Source organism: Melozone crissalis, unplaced genomic scaffold, assembly GCF_028551555.1.
Source record: "Melozone crissalis strain CALT ecotype California unplaced genomic scaffold, PUWL_Pcris_2 ptg000090l_1, whole genome shotgun sequence".
Classification (NCBI taxonomy): domain Eukaryota; kingdom Metazoa; phylum Chordata; class Aves; order Passeriformes; family Passerellidae; genus Melozone; species Melozone crissalis.
Window position 1 is genome coordinate 2,733,436 of NW_026535867.1, and position 20,483 is coordinate 2,753,918.

Genomic DNA, 20,483 nt, shown 5'->3' on the forward strand with positions numbered 1-20,483 from the left:
GCCCGTGTGCAGTCCCTGGTGTCTGCTGCTGCAGAGGGGGTAAAGCTGGGATCGTGTTCAGCACGGGAAGCTGTGAGTGGAGATTCGGGGTTTTTCTCCTTGCCTTGCAGAGCAGGGATTCTCCTAGCCAGCACTTGGAGTCTGTAAGCTGCTCCTGCAGGCTGGAGTAACACTGCTGTGGATGCTCTTGTACCCTGGTGTGGTGTTCATGTTGGCCTGGTTCTGTGGAATCTGAGGCCTGACAGAGCAGTCAAGTAATCCTGTGGTTAAACTTGGGAATCTGGCTGAAAGGATGCTCAATTTCCTAAATTCATAACCTCTAACAGAATGTGTTGTTATAGGACACAAAAGAACACAAGCTCATACTGCTGTTCTTAAGATGAAGAAAAAAGGGAAGTTTATTTTCTGACCCCAACATTTATAGTTTTCTGAAAGTGACAGTGGATTGGAGAGTGACAGTGCCGCTTCTCTAATGACACTGGACAAACCAACAGTCCATCAAATTTCTCTTCTTCTATAAAGGAATGCAAAACAATGAGTTGTTTACATAAAGTGTGTGAGAAAGTTTGCTACAGAAATGTCAACATCAGAATGTTGTATTCTTGTTGTATTCCATATTTCTCAAGTCCCATACTGTACCAAGCTGTTCTTCTCTGCAGCACAGTCCTTCATGTCTTCTCAGGGGCTCCTCCTGGGCTCTTGACCCACCCCTATTTATTCCAGTTACCTTCACAAGCCACAGCTGCTGCCCAGCTAAGGACTTTGCAGCTGTAGCTGGTTTGGAGTAACTAGGACCCACACATAGATCTTACAATACATAGATCTTAACAGGGACTCTCCATAACTACGTATATTCAGGCCCCCACATCAGAAGGCTTAGAAAATCTTAAAAAAATCAAAGCGACAATAATGGGTTTCCATTTTCATCTTTTGGGGCAGGGGAACCTTGAGTTACAAATTTAGGAAGTATTTTGGCTGCTCTCACTGCAAGGTTTGAGCTTCCTTTTGGAACTGTGAGGCTCAAGCCAAATGAAAGGTGCCAAAAATTCGAGGTGTCACACAGACTGCCCCCTCATCAGTTTGTGGGAAGGGCAGACAGCTTCAAACATCTCCCCTTGGCAGGTTGGGGAGCATGATGGGCTATTCCAAGGTCCTGCAGTAACATGGGCAGTAGCATCAATGTCCCCTTGGAAGCTGTGTTCTCTTAAGAACAGCTGTCCTGTGAAAAGCCAGCTTCTGTAATGCAATGAGAAAAGTGATGGGGTTTAGTGCAAGATTGCTTTTACAGCTTTGCTGGACTGGCCTTAGGACGGAGAAATCACTGAATGCAGCTGGGGCTCAGCTTCATGTCTGAGCACACCCAGAGCCAGGGCTCCTGTTGATCTCAGCAGCTCTGGCTGTGCTGGAGGGGTCTGAGCCAAGGGCCAGATTTCCCTGTATGGGAATGACTTGGATTGATGGGAACCCAGTAGAATGCAAAGTGGGAAAAGTCATTTCTACACCCACCCACAAATCCAGTGCTGGGGCTGCCCAGGTGTGTCTGAGGAGGGAAAGGTGATTTAAAAAGCCCAAACCACACCCTGGAGAAAGGATCAGAGCCCACTGGGGAGAAGAAGCAAAGCAAGGGGGAGTTTTGTTTGTTTCTATTGCTCCAGTTCCAGCAAGGTCTGAAGTTCACATCTGTTCTTGCCATGAGCTCAGAAGCTCTTGGGCTCCTGTGCTCTCCTGACAGGGCCCACAGTCAGTGTAACACTCCTCCCAAACACCATCAGAAGAGCAGCTGAAGTATTGAATGTTCCACAACATTAAATGCACCTAAAGGACTCACAGAAAATCAAGGTTTCCAACCACTTTTGGGTCTGTTGATGCTCTATATTTTTTTGGGAAGAGGGAGATGGATACTGACCCTTGGCTGCCTCTGCTGCTGTTCCAGGTTCTGGCACTGCCCACCAGTGTTCACAGCCACAGGGTCAGTGCACCAAGCCCATGAGTAGGGAGTAATTAATACAAATTATTAAATAAGTACCATATTGCAGGGTTTAATGCAGCTCCAAACACATTTAATGTAAACACATAGGATGCAATGCCAGAAGTCTCTAAATTCACACAGTAGTATGAGGACTTCAAAGATTTTTTTTCTCTTTCACCAAACTCCAGTTGCAGCCACTATTCCAGTGCAGTCTCCTGTTGCCAACATGAACATGGAACTCAGAAAAGCCACTGTGATCCTGGCAAGTGACCAGAAGACTTAAAATGCTCCTGCAGCCCCAACACCTCCAGTGCTAAAAGTCTGTGAAAAGAAACATGAGAGAATAGGGAGTAAGATAAAACAAATAAACAATGAAAGGCTCTAAAAAAACCAACCTTCAATGAAAAATTTAAGTGAATTGAAATATATTTTCTAAACCAAAGGTCTAATTTAAGTTGTAGAATTGAGGTGAACTTCAGCAGTTTACACAACAGAGGAAGTTAAGACATTAACAATGCAATAAGAATTTTAAAAATACCAATAAAAATATGCAGGTGAGTTCCTAACAAGCTTAACCTCGGGCTGGGAGGATCTGTGAAAGCCCTGAGCAGAAAATGAAGATGGGGCTGAAGTTGGGCCAGTCCCTGTGCTCTGTGGGCTGAGCACCAGGCTCAGGCTCAGCTGAGCAGGGCAGAGCTCCCTCCAAATCTGCACTGCAGAAATGAGAAATGAACCAGGCAGGGACAGGGCAGAGCCCCAGGAGCTGCTGAGCACAGGAAAGCACAAGCCTGGCCCTGAGGTGGGAGGGGCTCGACCGAGGCAGCTCCAACACAAAAACACTTGGAAATGTAAATGAAAATAAAAAGTAGAAAGCACACGGCTCCTTCTGTGGTCCTGCCCTTCTACCCCCACTGCCATTGTATGGAATCGTGGGCTGGTTTGGGGCTGAAAGGACCTGGAAGATCATCTAGTTCCAACCCCCCTGCTGTGGGAGTAATTATGGAATGTGTTGTAATTATGCTTTAAATGCGTATCATAATCAGCAACCTCCTGCTCAAAGCAGCTGTTTTAGCAGCATGACAGAATACTCAGTTGATTTGCTTGTATGGTTTATATCCAGGGTACTTCACTTCATGGAGGAGCATCTCAATTCTCAGCCCCAATACTGCACAGAAGACATGAGCTACTATAGATACAGTCAAACTTAAAAACCAAAGCCATGCTCATTAGTAAAACGATAATAATAATAATAATTGTATTATTAAACCTCCTCACATAAAGATTAGCACAGTTACAGAAATCTTGAAATGAAGCAAATTGTTTAAAAGAAAGATGTTAAGTGTTCCTGCAGAATTCTCAGAGGTTATTTCCAGTATATGGCCTTGTCTGCTAAAAGAAAAAAATTTAAAAAAAATAAAAGATACATACCAGTGAAGCACTAAAGCCTTCCTTTAGAAGGGCTTCAAATTTCCATCTACTGAAAGGGCAAACAGCATTTTCGTTAAATTTTTTTAAGGGTGTGTTGAGAAGCACTAAGTGCTACCTAAACATGGACAGGTATCACAAATTCCTTCCCAGTGACAGAACCCTGATTGACATCACTGTCCCCTGCCAGCTCCCCCATGGAAGCGGTAGGGGAGGGTCTCTTCACCCCGAGGTTGTGGGAATCCACAAAATCAGAGGGTTTTGGGAAAGCTGCAAAGGCAGGCCTCAGAGACAGCAGAACTGTGATTGGAGCTAAGCAGCAGCCATGAGATAGGTCAGCAGAAAAATTATGTAAAAAGTAGAAAACGACAAATAGAACAATGGTCTGTGTTTTAACGCTTGTCTAGAATAACTCTCTAAGCTACAGAAAAGTTTCTCTAGCAAGATATTAGGAAGGTTGAAGCTTAATAATGGAGCTCTGTGCATTGTGTTTTGAGGCTTACAAGCAGGTATTGGATTCAAAATAAGCAGCATTGCTTTAACCAAAGGTACCTGTGCTTATAGTGCTTGGATAGAGCTACTGTCAATGTGCTTTTGCTTTGTGTGATTGGTCAAACAACTTATAAAGTGAGTTGTAACATTAAGTTCTTAGTCTGCTGCCTGGGATGTGAGCTGATGGCATCTTCATATTGTCATAACCATGTAATGAGACTGATGCTGGAAAATAAAACAGCTCAAGGCACGTTCCACAGCATTCCCATCCCATTTGTGATTTGTACATGGACCCCAGCCGGCGATAGAGGTCCCTGCCCCGGGGCTTTCCACAGCTCCACTCCCAGCCCCACTGCCCAGCCCTGAGAAATCAAAGGGGAGCAGCTCTGCAGGACCCACAGCCTGCTACACACTGGGGCGGGCAGGGAACAACTGCAGAGGGAGATGCAAGGAACAGTGTGAGGGGAAAAAAGGCCAGAGCAAAGCCATGCAGGGAGTTCTGCAAAAAGAAGAGAGGGAAACAAGCTCTAGCAGCAAGATCATGATCCTGACTGTAGTGCTGAAGTTACCAGGTAAGTTATCTGTCAAATACAAGGGAACTGCTTCAGGCTGTGTTTTCAGCTAATGTAAAAACCACAGGGGCCCAAATTCTAAAAGGTTGCAGGGAGGCAGATGATCAATAAATCTTTACAGCCTCCACAGAGGTTAAATTAAAAAATGGCTTTTTTTGTCCTGTGACATTAACAAATTCTCAGAGAGAAATGTGAGAACAGAAACATTTGTGGGAGTTGTTTAACATTTTTGCTGTTTTTATCAAAAGCTTTCTTCTCCCAGTTTACAGCAACCCCCTACCCCCAGTGATCTGTTGGGATACATCCAGAGTGTACCCGAAATTCTCACTTTTGCCACCATGTTGATGTCCAGAGAATTCACACTCACGTCCACTCAGATGGGCGACATTGACTGAGCAGCCAAGGACAAACTCAGGTGTTACAGAATCACAGGAGTGTCGGGGTTGGAGGGACCCCTGGGGCCTGCCCAGTCCATCCCCTGCCAGGGCAGGGTCACCTGGAGCAGGTGACACAGGAGTGCATCCAGGTGGGTCTGGAATGTCTCCAGAGGGAGACTCCACAGCTGTTCCACAGCTCTGCCACCTTCACTGTAAAGAAGTTCTTCCTCATGCCAAGCTGGAATATTTTGTGCCACCTGCTTCCATAATGTCCTTTTTAAATTGTTTTTTATTTCACGTTAGTACCACAAATTCCCAGAAATTTGCCACTGTTCTCCACTTCCATTTGCACATCTTCAAGAGCAAACTTTGGGAACCAGATGTTTCCAGTAGCTCTGCATTGGACCCACCTCACGTTCCTTTGGGAGATGGCCCTTGGCTCTGGCAGAGCAAAGCGAGGGGCACGTGGCAGGCCCAGGGTCACAGCAGCTCCCCAGCACTGCACCAGCTCCTCTGGGCCTGGAATGTGACAGGAATGTGGCACTGTCCCTGCAGCAGCTGCCACTCCCAGAGCCTCTGGCCCTCACAGGCACGAAGGTGATGCCAGGAGCGTTCCCAGCTCATCTCCAGCCACCACAGCACCATCAAACCACTCTGTGGGTGCACAGGAGGGGCAGAGGCAGCAGCAAACCTGGCTCAGCTCCAGCTTTATTTATTCCCTGTCTTCATCACAGCGAGTCTCCTCCACCAACAACTTGGTTTTATTGTATTTTAATAAATTCAACACAAGAGGCCTCCACTAGCCCGTTCTTCAATTAAGTCCACATTTTATTTATGGTTTGCTGTTGGTACTTCAATCAGATTTATATATACATAATCTAAAACCTACATCAAAACCATGTTGACTGCTCTGAAGACCGAGAGAAGTGACACGATTGAAGTTTTCTTCCACAGCTCTATGGTAAGTCTACATTCCCACAGCAGTTTTTGGTTCAGGTTGCAGAAGTGTTCAGAATGCCAATGCCAGGTCTCTCTCAGACTCGGAGTGGGAGGGTTACAGTTCTCGTTCAGCATTTCAGTCTTACACACAACCACAGTAGCAATCAGTAACATTTTTTTGTTCTAGATTAACACCTGGGTTGATCTGCAGAATCCTGGCTTTTCACATCCCCACATCTCCCTTTCCAAACCCTCACCAACACAGCTGGAAAAGCAAGTCCCTCCCTGCGACTGCTGCGTGATTTGAACATTAATTGTGAGAGGATTTGATGCTACTTCACACGGGAGGAGAAATGTTTGAGAGTCCTCACGGTGCCCCCTAAAAAACGCCAGTTCCTTCACCTGGATGCAAACACAGGTTCCCCAAACAATTCCATTTATCCCCAGGGAGGCAGGACGGCAGTGCCTGCCCAGAAAACAGCCCCACCAGGTATTTGTGCACCTCACCTGGCCCGGGGCAGCTCCCGCACGGCCGGAGCCGCTCCCAGCAATGAACAAGAGGTAGAAAGGATTCACAGAGCAGCTTGTCAAGGCCCTCGCTCAGCCCCCTCCCTGCCTTTATCTGCTCAGAGGATTACACTTGGTACAGACCTTAGAGAAGAAGAAGAGTAGAAAATGCTTTACATGCTACTTAGTCTGAAGTTGCTGCTCTGTGGCTTAGGACAGGTGTGTGGGGCCAGGCAAAGCACAGCTCCAGCTCCCCAGGGATTTCACACAGCACGACCTCTCCCTTCAGCAAAATATTCCCATTTCTGCTGCTTCACCTGTCCTCACTCATGCACAGCAGGCAGACAGAATTGGTGAGTATCAGTAAGTCCTGAAGAACTAATCTTCACTTTTCTAAGCTTTGGAATTTGCTTCCAGAAGACCTTCTGAGGACTTTAAAGCACCTACCAGATATTTAAATACAATCAAGTATATTAAGTATCCAACCTTCTTTTCCAGAGTAGATTCCAGCAAAACCTACTGCTTTTATTCACCTGTAGAATAATGGTTCAATATAGAAAATGAAGGGAAAAAAATACCCCAAACAACAACCAACCAAAAAAACCCCAGTAAGCTACAAGCTATTAGAATTCCAGAATGCCATCAGTAGCACAAAGCTTTCCTACCCCACATAAATGAGAAGTTTTAAAAGATGACAAAGCCCACCTGGTCAAGGCTGTGGCTGCTGCTACTGCACTCTGAAAGGCTCCAGGCTGCCTGGCAAATTTGGGGGTTTTTGGGTTTTTTTTCTTGCAGCAGCAAACAGCAGGACTGCAGGTGTGGGTAAAAACAGGAGGTAAACAAGTGAAGGGATTTGATTCCAAGAAAATACAAAAATACTGAATATAAAAATGATCCTTGCAATCCAGAGTGAAAAACTCTGTAAGAATCACAATAAAAGATGGACAGGAATTTAAGAGTGAGGGACAAGAACTGAGCAGCATTTTTCAATAAATAAAGCTACAAAAAAGGCCAATAATACCTTTAAAAGCTGCACCTACAGAGGTATCACTACAGCAAAGGAACAGAACTGCTCACTTAATGGCTCAGGTGAAACCACACTTGGAAAGCATTCATCCAGCCCTGGGCATTGTATGAAAACAGGGACAGCACAACACCACAGCAGAAATGTGGATCAGGGAACAGCCTAGAGGGGAAAACCAAACACTGAAACATTTTGCTCTGGTGTGGACCAAAGGAGACATCACTGCAAATCAGACAGTGCAGCTCACACCACTTTGGGCAAAATACACCAACTTACTGGAACAGCAGTTGCAAATTAAGAACAAAATTTAACATTATCAGACACTTTGAATACTATAGAAACAGAGAAGGGAATGATCTTATTTCCCTGCACTGGATGTTTTGCTATGGTCAGATTGTGGATGAAGTCATGGAACCTTTTTCCTCTTGTTTCTCTACTCAAGGTTATCTAATGGTTAAAAACTAGAAGACATTTTTTTGCACATTATTTTGACCACTGAACAATGACCCTGTCATTTCAGAATTGTGCTGCTGTGATTTAAGGCTATATTAAATTCTTCCAAGGAAACAGCCTGTAGGTCAGTTTTATTATCAAAAAGTGGCTTCAAGGAGTTCTAAAGCTAAAAAATACAGAGTTGGGTATTTAAAAATCTGATTAAAAGTTAGCCCTTATTCAGGAGTGTTTTTCTCCTTCAGAAACTGTTTCCCCCATGCTTGTTTTGATTTGTCTGCAAACAAGAGCTCTGTCTTGAGTGCCGCCCACTGACTGAGCTGGCCTGACCCCAACACATCACCAACTTCCACTCTTACAGTGCTGAGATCAACTGAACTGGCACAAATGCTGCTGAAATCCATGGATCCACCACAACTTGTGTTAGAAAATCAGAGTGCAGGATGGGGAGGTCTCAATTTAATGCTGGAATCTCTTGTGAGCACCCTTCCAAACACAGCCTACTCCTGACAGACACTGCAGGGTGGGGCTGTGCATTGCTCTTGTGAATAATGACACAGGAATGGTTACTGGACACTTAAAGCCCAGGGGAGACTTTTATCCCTTAGGAATAAAAGGAAATTGGTGGTAAGAACCTTGGGAAGTTCCAGTGTGAAAAGTACCAGTGCTCAGGCTGGGGTAAAGCCCTTCCTGCAATCTGGAACAAGGAGGGCTGTGCTGACATGGCACCCACTGGGCAGGCACAGGGACAGCCTGGAATGGCACAGAGGGTACCCACAGCTCACTGTGAGCCCAGCTGCCAGCCAGGAGAGAATTCAGAGCTCTAAACAGAGGTTTGGTGTCACCTTTCCCACCACACACCTGCTAGGAGAGCAGGAATCCTGCAGGAGGAAGCAGCTGGGATCCCTGCACTCTGCCTTTGCCACTGCAGCATCACAGTGCAGCTCTGGTTTGTGCCAGACACTTCCCACTGCTCCCAGAAAGCCTCTTCTGGCTGGCTCTAGGCAGGGCAGCTGCAACTTCACGCCCAAACCTCATGGCTGGGGGAAAGTGGTGTCATGAACATCATGGAGGGCATGAAAAGTGAAAAGACAAAGAGCCAAAATCACTGTGGTCCTGATTATGCTGTGCTGGAGCAGAGCCACAAATGGGAGAATCCCACATCTGTCCTAAGAGATGTGAGGTTGGCATCAGCATCTCACCCTCCCAAAAATAATGGTGTGTCTTTTGTCATGGGGGAGAGAATTTGCTTCCAATGTGGATTTGTAAGTGTGGGCTAACGAGGTTTAACTAAGATATTTAAATACTTAATTGGTTACTCTGCAAATTCCCCAACAGGCCTCTTCTTCCTCTAATTTATACAGTCAATCTTCATTTTTAGTTAAATTAATTGCACTGAAAGCTTCCCTGCAATGCCCAGTAACTGGAACTCACACCAACAAAAACATGAAGCCACACTGCCCTGACACAGCTCATCAGCCTATTCATTTCTGGCAAAAGACTTAAGAGGTAGACAAAATTTATTGAAATCAAAAATGAAGTAAATTGCTACAGCAGCCAATTTTTGCCCATTTTAGCTTTGGCAGAATGGCTAATCTCATTCTCTCCTGGATCTCAGGAAATATACAGGAAGTTTTGGAACTGTAAGTGCTTTTTCATGATACATATGCTAAAACACACAAGCTAGGCACAACAGAGTGGCTGAGAAGGCATAATAGCAAATATGATTAACACAAATCTCTCATGTTGTCTAAAGTTTCAGTCAGAAAAATAAAAAAAAATCAATGGGGGAATTTCATTTCTTTCTGGCTCGATTTCAGCAAGATACACAAGCTTGAAAAACAGAGAACTCAAATTTTCAGAGCTTGTAGTCAGCTGGGAAAATAATGTGAAAAATTCCAAGTCAAGCAGAGTCCTGTTCTGCTTGTCCATTCCCACAAGTTTGGGTCCTGCAGGACAAACAAGCTTTGACAGAACCCTGAGCCATCTCCTTCTTGTCAAAGGGGTAACACAGGTGCAGGTGACCAACTCTGTGACCAAAACATAGTACATTTACTGATACACAAAGAGTGACTGAATTCTTTTTATATATGGCTGTACTATTTTTAACACTGACAGTAGCAAGTGTTAAAAGCTGAATTTAGTCACTAAACAACCACAAGCCAAATGTACAAGATGGAGAAATTCTGCTCAGTAAGGTTATGGATTTCCCCCCAGGTCAAACTACACACTAACCCTGACTCAACATCACCCATGGATTTTCAGTTTCTATGTATTCCACGTTACACTGCCAGGAACACGAGGAATTGCTTTACTATTTATTGGCTCATTTTATGGAAGACCAGAGATTCCCTAGAAACTGTTCTAAACAGAAAACAGGACTGAAATCAGTGATGGGGGAATGGAATTTTAGGCACTTTGAGGGGTACTGCTTTAGAGTGTGCCATCACCAAGGAGGTATCACCAGGTGCAGTGCCTGGAGTCCCCTGCCAAAATGCTGCGACAGAAACGTGCATATCAAACGTTTTGCTTGTACAGTATTTGTTAAGAAGTACAATTCAAAATGGTTTTGCCCAGAGTGAAGAAAACATTGCACCTTACACTGGAGCTGCCTGTTAAAAAAGCAACAGCTGCAGCAAACAATATGGGTTTACCTTTCTTCATGTCACAGAGATGCACAAAATCCTCAGTTTGCTGCCTGGAAAACAACTGCCACTGCAGCCATTCCCAATTCTGGGGCAGGGCTGGGTATGGCTGGAGAAAGCCACAGCCTTAAAGTGTCACAGGTTTGACATGTCTCTACAATCATTGCACTATTAAAAGCAAACACATTTGGCAAGGCTGAACTAGCACATTATATATTTTACCTATATAGTACAAAATACGTAATAATCGCCTCTGAGATAGCCTGTTTAACAATTACTGGTCCAAATAAATATTTCAACTTGAGAACTCAGGGTAGAATTTTTGTAGTTAAAACCTCCAACAAGCATCCCCAAACATAATGGGAACACCTTATCCAAATGTACTAAATCCAGGTAAAATGGTATTACTAAAAAACTATGAAGAAAATCTGAATTAACTTGAGCACTAGGAAAAACATGGAAGCATAAAAGTGATCATCGCTACACAGCATATTCAAAAATCTTCTGTGTCTCTCCCTTGTTACACTAAATGCCTAAGAATGCACTTGGACTGAATTTTCCATTGTTCATTTCAAAACTACAGACCTTTAATTTGATAAGCAGCTTTGTTTCTATCAACTCATTTGTAAAAAACACCATCAAGCTTGTGCTCTTAAATATATATATGTATATATAAAAACATACAAAAAGTACAAGATAAATCACATTAAGAAACTTTTACAGTGTAATTGTCCTGATTATTTTATTCTTGAGGGCCAATTTTTTTTTTTGTGCACAGAATCTCAATGTGACTGTTGTTCCAGAATTCAGCATAGTGCCACTGCACAGAATTCACCTTTCTGTGCAGTCCATTAAAAAACAAAACCCCAAAAAACAACACACACCACAGGACAAAACATTCTTCTTAAATCAAATTCTATTTGTGAATTCAGCAAAATAATTTCTATAAAATAAAACAGCAAAATATTTAAATAGTATAGGGTGGGCTGTATCTGTTTTGCAGGGGTATTTGGTTTTTAGACAGGTTCCAAAAAAATTACACACATTCAAGTTACCAATTTTCATTTAAATACAGTATTTACTGATGCGTTTCTTTAAGTCTTTAAACAAATGTTTATTCTGGAATAGAGATACCTCAGAATTGTATTTGACTAACCAGTAGTTTCTTTTATATTTAAACCCTGCTTCTAATGTTAAGATTTTCTGTATAATGGATAAAGAGCTAAGACAATTCTCGCTTTCAAGTAGAACTGTGAACGAGCAGAAAACCAGCAAGTTAACTTGGTGCAGTGGCACTCACAAGTACTCTGTGATTTTGTTGACTTCCACTTCACTGGGATGCAGTAGAAGGAAAGTGTTAGAAGTTTATCTAATAAGCTCTACCAAAGAAACAAAACAAGCACACCAAATACAGTCTATTATGCTCCAGGCATCCTGGCATAGCAAATTTTTGCATATTTGTTTTAAATCTTTTAAATTCCTATTACTGAAAACTAAGTGTTCTTTATCCCACCCAGAGAGAGAACTGTCAAACATCAGATGTGAGGAACATATGTGAAACTGAAAACCACTTGTTTGTCACATTTTCCCTCCCCATTTTATAGTCTAGGTGTAAGAAGAAAAAGTTCTGAGCAATACAGTTGTCACATTGGGACAACTGCTGTCACGCTTGTTTTTTTTTTTTTTTTCCCCCTCATTGGCTACACTAACTTGGTGTGAAGCCATGCTAAATGTTACAGCATAACTATAGCTTCAAAGTGATTAACCTAATACCAGAATGAAAAAGGCAATGAAAAAAGATCTAGAAACAATGTTACATCACCAATTTTCCACATCAACCAAATAATTAAAAGGTTACCAGCCATTACGTTGCTCATAGTAAAATCGACTCCAGTGGCAAAGAATTAACATGAAACTATTTTTGTGGTTGACATGGATAGGCTTTTTCGTAAAGGAGTTGATCCAACTGCCATGAGGCAGGCAACACTGGTTGCAGAGCGCAGCAGATATATCAAGAAATTATTTTTTTGTTTTTGTAGATCTGTGAGTCTCATCAAGACAAAAAAAAATGTTTCTTGCTCAAGAATTAACAGTCAAACATTAATATACTATATACACCTTTGCCATTTACACATTAGCATCAGGCCATTTATTACAAAACACTATACACTTTCCACTGCAGGCGGGTTATATATTGACAGCAATTTTCTGCAGATAAGACAGTGAATAGACTCTCCACTCCATGTTGATTAGGAATAGTTTTTCTAGTTTTAAATATTAGCCAGACACAGAGAAAAGTTGGACTGTAAGGCCTGGGTGCACAGTCTTGATGGAGCAAGTTAATTGATTATGTGCATTTCACTAATCTTTTGTCTGAGGCGGGGACACTTCTTCACTGCCTTCGAAGTTTTCTTGTGCTCGTTGGCCGGTTCGCTGAGGGTTGTTCATGTGGTGTGCTGCCGGGCCCGTATATGGCTGTCCATGCACGTGGTTATTCTGCAACAAAGCACACATATTTCAAAGGGATTTAACCTTGTGGGCTGTCTCCTGACTCCCTGCTTTCCCCCTCTCCACTCAGACCACTGGGAAGTGTCCTCAAGCACACCAACTTCTTGTGTACCCACATGGTATGAACACGCATCCCAGCTGCTTCATTCCTCTGAGTCACACCTTTCACTTACCTGGCCAATTTACACACAAGGGAAACAAACTTTCAACTTGTAAAGATAAAAGGATCACTTGAAACAGTAATCCCAGCTTTTGAATCACAAACAATTACATGCAAAGCAAAAGCAGCAAGAAAGGAAAAAAAAGGAGACCAAGAGAGGTTGCCTATGTGCTGCCACATTACACTGTGCACATATTTTATTAACAGATTCAACCAGCTTGACTTTTTTCTCTAAAACAATGGAAAAAGCAACCCTGTGTTTATGCTGCATACTTTAATTTTTAAGGGAGAAACCTCAACGTTACAGAACTGAATGAAACCTAGACCAGCAGTTTTCTGCAAATGCTCTGCCCCAATTTAAAAAGTCACACACAGATCTGGCAAACAAAACCACCTCATTTATCTACGGTTTTGCAGAGTTTGTGGAGAAACCAAGAGTTTGAGGATTGGGTGTGTGTTAGTGAGAAATGCTGTCTCTTGCAAGAAAGTGAACACATGACAAGGGCAATGGTGAGGTTATGGAATGTGTCTGAACCCGGGAGCTCAGGAAGGAGTGGGGAAATCTGCATAACTTACCAACTGCTCTGCTGAGAACATCAAGTAAGGAAAGCAAGATGGAGGGGAAAATGGATTTGGGCAGGAAAGGAAATTGAATTAGCAGATTTGGAATATACAAAATGAATTGGAACAAAATATGGCTACTAAGTGAGGGATCCCATAATTTAGTCAATTCTATAAGAAGACCCTGGTTATGATTTCTTCCAGATCTGGCTTTCCACTGGAAAGTATTAACAAAGCAGCCATTTAACATAAAAACAGATTTGGATTTTATATGTACTTAAAATTTTGAGATCACTGTTCATAGCACGAGTTACATGGCCACAAAGCCATCCACTTTTTTTCCAAAAGCCTTCCACTTATCCAAATTCAGGCCTTGAGACTTGATCTTATATTTGAAAACCAGAAAGCAGCTCACAAAATATTATCAATGTCAATAAATACAACAGAATCTAAATTCAGTATGCCCTAGGCTGTGATTACATCAATCTCTCTGCCCTTTCTGTGGATGATTAATCCCTGATCTGATAAAATTCCCACCTGAAGCTCTGATGGTGAAACTGCTCCTGGTGAAATGGAGCTGTACCTTTATTCCTCCAAACATGGTATTTGACAATAACATGCTTCTGGCTAAATGCCTATAATTTAAGCCACTATAAATGCTAAAAAAAGCAAACCTGAAACTCTGAATAAATAGTTCAATTCAGAGCTTTTACCTGTTGATACTGGGAACCAGGTGAATGAGGATACAGTGGGGCATCTTCAGGTGGAGAAGACTCATGTTCATCTGGGGCATCAGGATCATCTGGTTCCTAAAGTTTGAAACAGCCCATTTAATTTACTCCTTAAAAACATATTACAATTATTCTAGCTCAAACCAATCCTGTGCAAATGATTGTTTCACACAATCTAGAGTCATGTTTTAGACATTCAGAGAAATGCTAGAGTCATGTTTTAGACCTTCAGAGAAAAATTCCACGCCACCCTGTCACCTATAGCTTGTATTGTAATAAAAATTCCCTCTATCAATATATTACTGGAAATACAGACCCATTCATAATCTACTTCAAATGGTCACTTTCAATTTTATACTGCTAATACTCTAAGAGACAAATGTCTACAGAAACAGTAATAGCAACTGAAAAATAAAAATATAAATCCATACTTATAAAGTACACATGAAATGTGTTACCTCCTAAATGAGTGGAGACTTTTGCTAAGGTTAATTATTTACAGAAGCATTTTACTCAATTTCTGAATTGAAAGTCAAATTAATTCCTTACCTCCTCTGGGCAGAGTTCACAGGCCTTTGCAAGAGTCATTCTAGCACTGTGTGACCTCTCTAGGAAGTAGCCATTTGATGTTTCATTGCTCTGGATTGGTGGAGACCAGTTATTGTAGGTGTACTGGGGATTGCCAGTGTATGGTCTACGCTCCAGCTCGTCTCCAAGCCATTCCACTGCCCAGGTCCATTTCCTCTTCAAATCTCCATTGCTCTGCAGATGGAAAATGAACAATTCACAATTATTTCCTGTGTTCTTGAAAACAGAGGTGTTTTTCCTTTCCTATACATCAGCTGTCAGAGACCACCAACCGATCTGCTGCTGTTTAAAGGAGTCACAAATATCCTTTTTTCTCCAAAGAAAACTTCAAATTTGAAATGAAGTCTGCAGATTTGCAGCTGTATCACAGCTGCAAATGAGTGTGAATTTAACCAGATTGTTTTCAATCCCTTATAATGACCTTCTCATACAGAAGGTTCAAAAGAATTGTCCATGGAAATTGTAATTTAATTGAGGGGCTAAAAATGGAATAATGGTGGGGTTTGTTTTGGGTTTTTTTAAACACAGAAATGGGAAAAAAAAGCAGCAAGAAACAGAATAAAAGGCATCACCTGAAGGATCTGGTAAGCTACAGGGCAGTTGCTGAAGAGAGCTACCATGCACTTTATACACTGGTAAGCTCTTTTCTGGTAATGATTCTTCGAGCGCTGAATGGTGTCAAAGAGTCCATCCCTGTCATCTGGGATTCCCTTAAGTGCATTGTGAATCCTAGAAAAAAACAGACCAAAACAATGACAAAACTTTCAGTATTACAGAGTTTTAGCATTTGAATTAAGGGTCTATATACAATATAATTACAAAAGGGACAGTTGATGTTCTGACTTCTGGTGTTAGTCAAGAGGGGTTTTTAAAAATCAGAAAATTAACCTGACGTGTCATATATATAACTTAGTTTAAAAATTACCAAACATGCTAAAAATATAACTGAACAAGATATATAAAAATGTAATTATGATTAATTCTAGTCACAGTAATCAACTTTAACAGTTCAATTTTATTACTAAAGTATCTATGCATTTACAAACCAGCCCTGTTAACCCAGTAGGTCCTCAGAGAATTGGAACAGTTAAATCCTCACAGAATAGTTACTTACACTCACCTATGCTTCTCAAAGACACCCTTTACATGCAGCTCCTCTGAAGGGGAATGAGTGGTACATATATCTGTGCATGGGATAAGGGACTTGGGCATCCCCTGCAACTAAGCCCAGTTTCTGTGCCTTCTGCTCTAGAACAGGGCAGAGGAATTAATTGCTACCCTGAAACTGTGCAAAAACTGAGAACTGACACACTTTTGGCTTTGAAAAAGAGTCAGAGGGGGCACAGAACCCACACTGGTGTCTCAAAGAGCAACACTCATGGCAGGGAAAGCAACTGCCCTCTTTCCTCACAGCCCTGGCAGCCATCAGCCCAGGCTCCATCTGTAAGGCAATGATGAGCTTTACTTCAGTTAATTTAATTTAATGGCACTTGCACCATTCCAAACTTGGCACTTGAACCTGTCAAATCAAGAGAAATTTAAGAGAGTGGGTCTGATGCCAAGGGCCAGCAGCAGTGATCTTGCAGTACCAGAGGACAAGCTGCCCCAAGGGGTGCACACTGCCCAGGGTCAGATCAGACTCATTTCCCAGCAGTTACAAGACACCATTTACAATGGACAATTTCACTGTTTTGAGGTTGCTTGTTGGGTTTTGGAGTTTTTTTATTGGATGAGATCATTAAACTCTCTGATTATCACAGCAAAACCAAGTACAGGGCAGAGACAAGAACTGCAAGCCGTGGCCAGAAGTGGCAGTGAGTAGTGGATGTCTGGAGCTGGCCATTCAACACCCTCTGTGGAAGCCTAACACAATTCCATGGAGCAGTGCTACTCCTGACAATGGGACATGGAGTGATGTACTTCTCTAGGGAAGCCACACCACAACATTCCACCTCCTTCATACCCTGCTATTCCAAATACAGCATTATCCCCAACAATCATTTCCATTCTCACCTGCTGTTCAACCCTAAAAATCCATTGTTTTATTTCCTATCTAGTAAAGTATTCCCATCCTCCAGCATTCTGTGGACTTACTTCATGAATTATTTGTTTATCCAGAAGATAATATAAGCTAATTGCATTATATATGCATAGCAAATCCCATAAAGAAAATTTCCAAATCCCTACAACTCAGTCATTATATTTTGGAGTGTGGTTAAGCCAGACCACCATCTCCTTTGAGTCCCTCCTAAAATAAGCCCAGACAATTGGTAACATTCTAAATGAGGAGTCTGCTTCCACAGCTAAGGACAGGAGTCCACTCCCATACCCAACAAGTGTGCTCTCACTGAAAGCATTTCAAATGTCCTATGAGACACAGCTGGAAATGATTCAGTAAATCCCACACTACCTAAAACTGCTTATTATGAAACAGTGACATTGTAAAACACTGACAGGTAGCACATTGATGACACTTGTGTTATCTCACCTACTTTTATATTAAACTTCTGAAAAACTGACTGTTCTCAGAAACAGTATTTGCAGTAATTAAAATTTTTAATAGCTTTCAAAATCTTTATTCTGTAGACATACAAAAATTAGATTTTCAACTGGATTAATATGTAATATGCTGAGTTACAATTCTCTTGAAACGTGATCATGTGGAGAATACCCAAATGTGAAATATTATTTTCTCCCACATTCACACTTCATGTGTGTCCTGGTACCACTCCTACATCTGATGTGCTCCTGAGCAAGCCCAGGCTATTGCTGACCCACCTCAAGGGGACATTTCTGTGAATCAATCTGAGCACTTCACAGGGAAGTTTAACCTCAGTTTAACCTAAACATCATATTTTCTTGTATGTGAGAAGTCTTGGCTTCATAGCAAACTTCTCTATATAGTAAAGAATATGAAAAATTGTACTTATCTCAAATTTTCAGATAAAACCACAAAAAATTGCATCATTTATGAATTTTGATTTCATACCTATTTAAAACAAATATATTGAAAAGATTAGCAACAGAACCACTGGAAAAACAACCTGTACAGAACAATATTGAATTATAAAAGTACAGGTAAATACTGACCTGTGAGTTTGCCAAGAGTCCTCAATTAACAGGATTTGCAGAAGCAGATCCAAATAAGGTCGAAGCTCGTATGTGTATGAATATGCAACCTAAAAAGTGAAAATGCAGAGAACACAAGAAAGCATTTCTTGAGGCAGGCAGCTTACACTGTGAAATACAAGAACACAATTCATTTGAAGTTTACTGTAATTCAAAGGGTACTTCTAGATACAATACTTCTTTTCTAGAAAGTGTTGGTTGTGTCAGGAATTTTGTAGTTTGCAATTTAATTTGTTTTTAATTACAGTAGGTTCTGTAAAGGAAAAAATGTGTCTTTATGATTTTCTGACACAGTTGATCTGAAGCCCCAAGCATGACATGAAGAAAGTACCTTAAAAATACCTTTAGAAAAGAAAAAATTAAAAATGGCACTTTTCACTGATATTGCTACTTTTAGGCAGTATGTACAAAGCTTGGTTTCACAGGTTACCCTAAAATGTAAAATATATGGCCAGCAAAATATCAATAAAGTGATTTGTATTATGAATCTTTCAAGTGTCAAACAAAAGGACATGGAAAAATGTCCCTGAAAATAAAAGAAATGAAAGAAAAAGGGCAAATATAAAGAGGGGCTAACAGAAGTAAAGAATTTTATTTGGAGTGGAAAAGTGTAACTGACCTTACAGAAATTACAATGGAATTGTAAGACAGTATCAAAGATTCTTTGCTGAGTCTGAAGCCAAAAAAGTTCTGCAGACTTGTAAAAAACCTGACTTAACAAACATACTTGAAATAAATACAAGGGAGATCTAAGGAAGTTATTCCAACTTTTCATGTCATCTATGAATCTCTTTCATGAATAATGACAGAAAGTTTTAGCAGATGCTCTTGAAATACACAAAGACCACCTCAGTCTACTTTCCACCCTTAACACATCCTTCCTGACTTGTTAAAGGTTGAGTGCTTCCCTAAATTCACAGAGCACTTCCCACAGTGCTCCAGTGTGATGTACAGACCTAAGACTGCAAACACTGACAGAGGATGCCATCTTGAGGAAATTTATTTATCAAGCACCCCTTCAGTATTTAGTACAACATGCTCACATATAAATGCAGAATCATTCCTATTTTTATTCCCATCTTTCTCCTAGCTTTTTATTTTTACCTGCCAAAGTAGTTCACTGAGGACTGTGGAAGAGAACTGAGGATTCTCCCAACAGCAGAAACGAAGCAACTTGATGGTCTCTTCAGAGTTGCTGCAGTCTTCAATAATTTTCTTTACATAACTAGTTCTCACAAACAGAATGTCTGCTACGTTCTGCTGAAGTGCCATTATAGGTTGAGATAAATTAGGATCACCATAAGGGTTGGCAAGTGGGGGATTACCTGGAATAAACAGTTATTACAGATTAAAAGGTGCTGAAGTACCTTCAGTGTAGACACTCCAAAATACAAACTGGTGTAACTCATCAAAAAACACAGATGGAGAAAAACCACAAACCCTCCATTAACAGCTGACTTTCTTTGAAAAAAATATAGTAAGAAATAACTGATTTTTATGTTTGTGAAGCTTGACACTTGCTGCCTGAGAGAGCTACTTCTCCCTCTCTGATAAGAATATGCAGTAACAATCAAAGCAGAACAGCTGGAGACATATTCACATGCCAGAGGAGAATTCACTGAGATTTCTCAGAGAAATCCTCTTATCTCCTGCATTTATCTACTTCACTGCTTGTGTAACACAGCCCAAGCTGTATTTTAAGGACACAATGTCTGTTTACTTGACAAGACAATGCAAAAGTGTTCAGGGGAGTATCTATGTTAGAACAGTCCCATTTGAATCTCTGGAGTGTACAGAATAAATATGCTTTTGTAATTAATGTATCTTATTTAGTCAGCTTCATTTTGTGTCGTGAAAGAATGTTGATTTGCTCCTGATGTTTCTAAATTTAGCAGTGTTTTGAATTATTGTTTGAAGATGCCCAGAAGACTAGGGAAAACTTTTCTAGCTTCATAAGCTGAAGAAAAAATAACTTTATTATGCAAATAGTAATAATAATTAACAGTCAAAGTAAAGTTTATAAAAATAATCTTTTTTAGTAGAGTATTATGAATATATTGAATATACAACTGTTTTTCACAGGTAGACTACCTTTTCAGTTTAAGCTTCAAGTAATGCACTGGAAAAAACTCCAACCAAAATTGCCACATGATTCTGAAGCTTATTACAGCACAGTAAAATTTTCAGTTCATTAATCTCACTACAGCACAGTCTAGCCTATTGACTTTATAGCCTGACACATCAAGCTGTAATGAGTTTCCCATTAAATAGCTTCTCTACAGATTTCTAATTAGGTTTTCTAAAATATGTTTAGCAGAACGTGTACAGATACAGGCTATAAAGTCCACATGGCCCAATATCCTGTCACCATTCCTCAAAAATAACTGCACTCTATTCAGCTATTGG

The 20,483-nt window shown here is 41.1% G+C and overlaps 1 protein-coding gene across 2 annotated transcripts in view; it reads right to left on the reverse strand.

Moving 5' to 3' along the window:
* Window positions 1-7,149: 7,149 nt before the first annotated feature.
* The window catches only part of USP9X (ubiquitin specific peptidase 9 X-linked), a 100,553-nt gene continuing 87,219 nt past the window's right edge, over window positions 7,150-20,483 (reverse strand). For both annotated transcript variants that reach the window (XM_054291345.1, XM_054291344.1), the window contains 6 exons: window positions 19,182-19,402; window positions 18,039-18,127; window positions 15,521-15,677; window positions 14,910-15,122; window positions 14,343-14,438; window positions 7,150-12,896 (listed from right to left, as the gene is read on the reverse strand). In XM_054291345.1, the coding sequence (XP_054147320.1) occupies window positions 12,762-12,896; window positions 14,343-14,438; window positions 14,910-15,122; window positions 15,521-15,677; window positions 18,039-18,127; window positions 19,182-19,402 (911 nt within the window). In that variant the 3' untranslated portion in view covers window positions 7,150-12,761. The remainder of the gene's footprint in view (window positions 12,897-14,342; window positions 14,439-14,909; window positions 15,123-15,520; window positions 15,678-18,038; window positions 18,128-19,181; window positions 19,403-20,483) is intronic.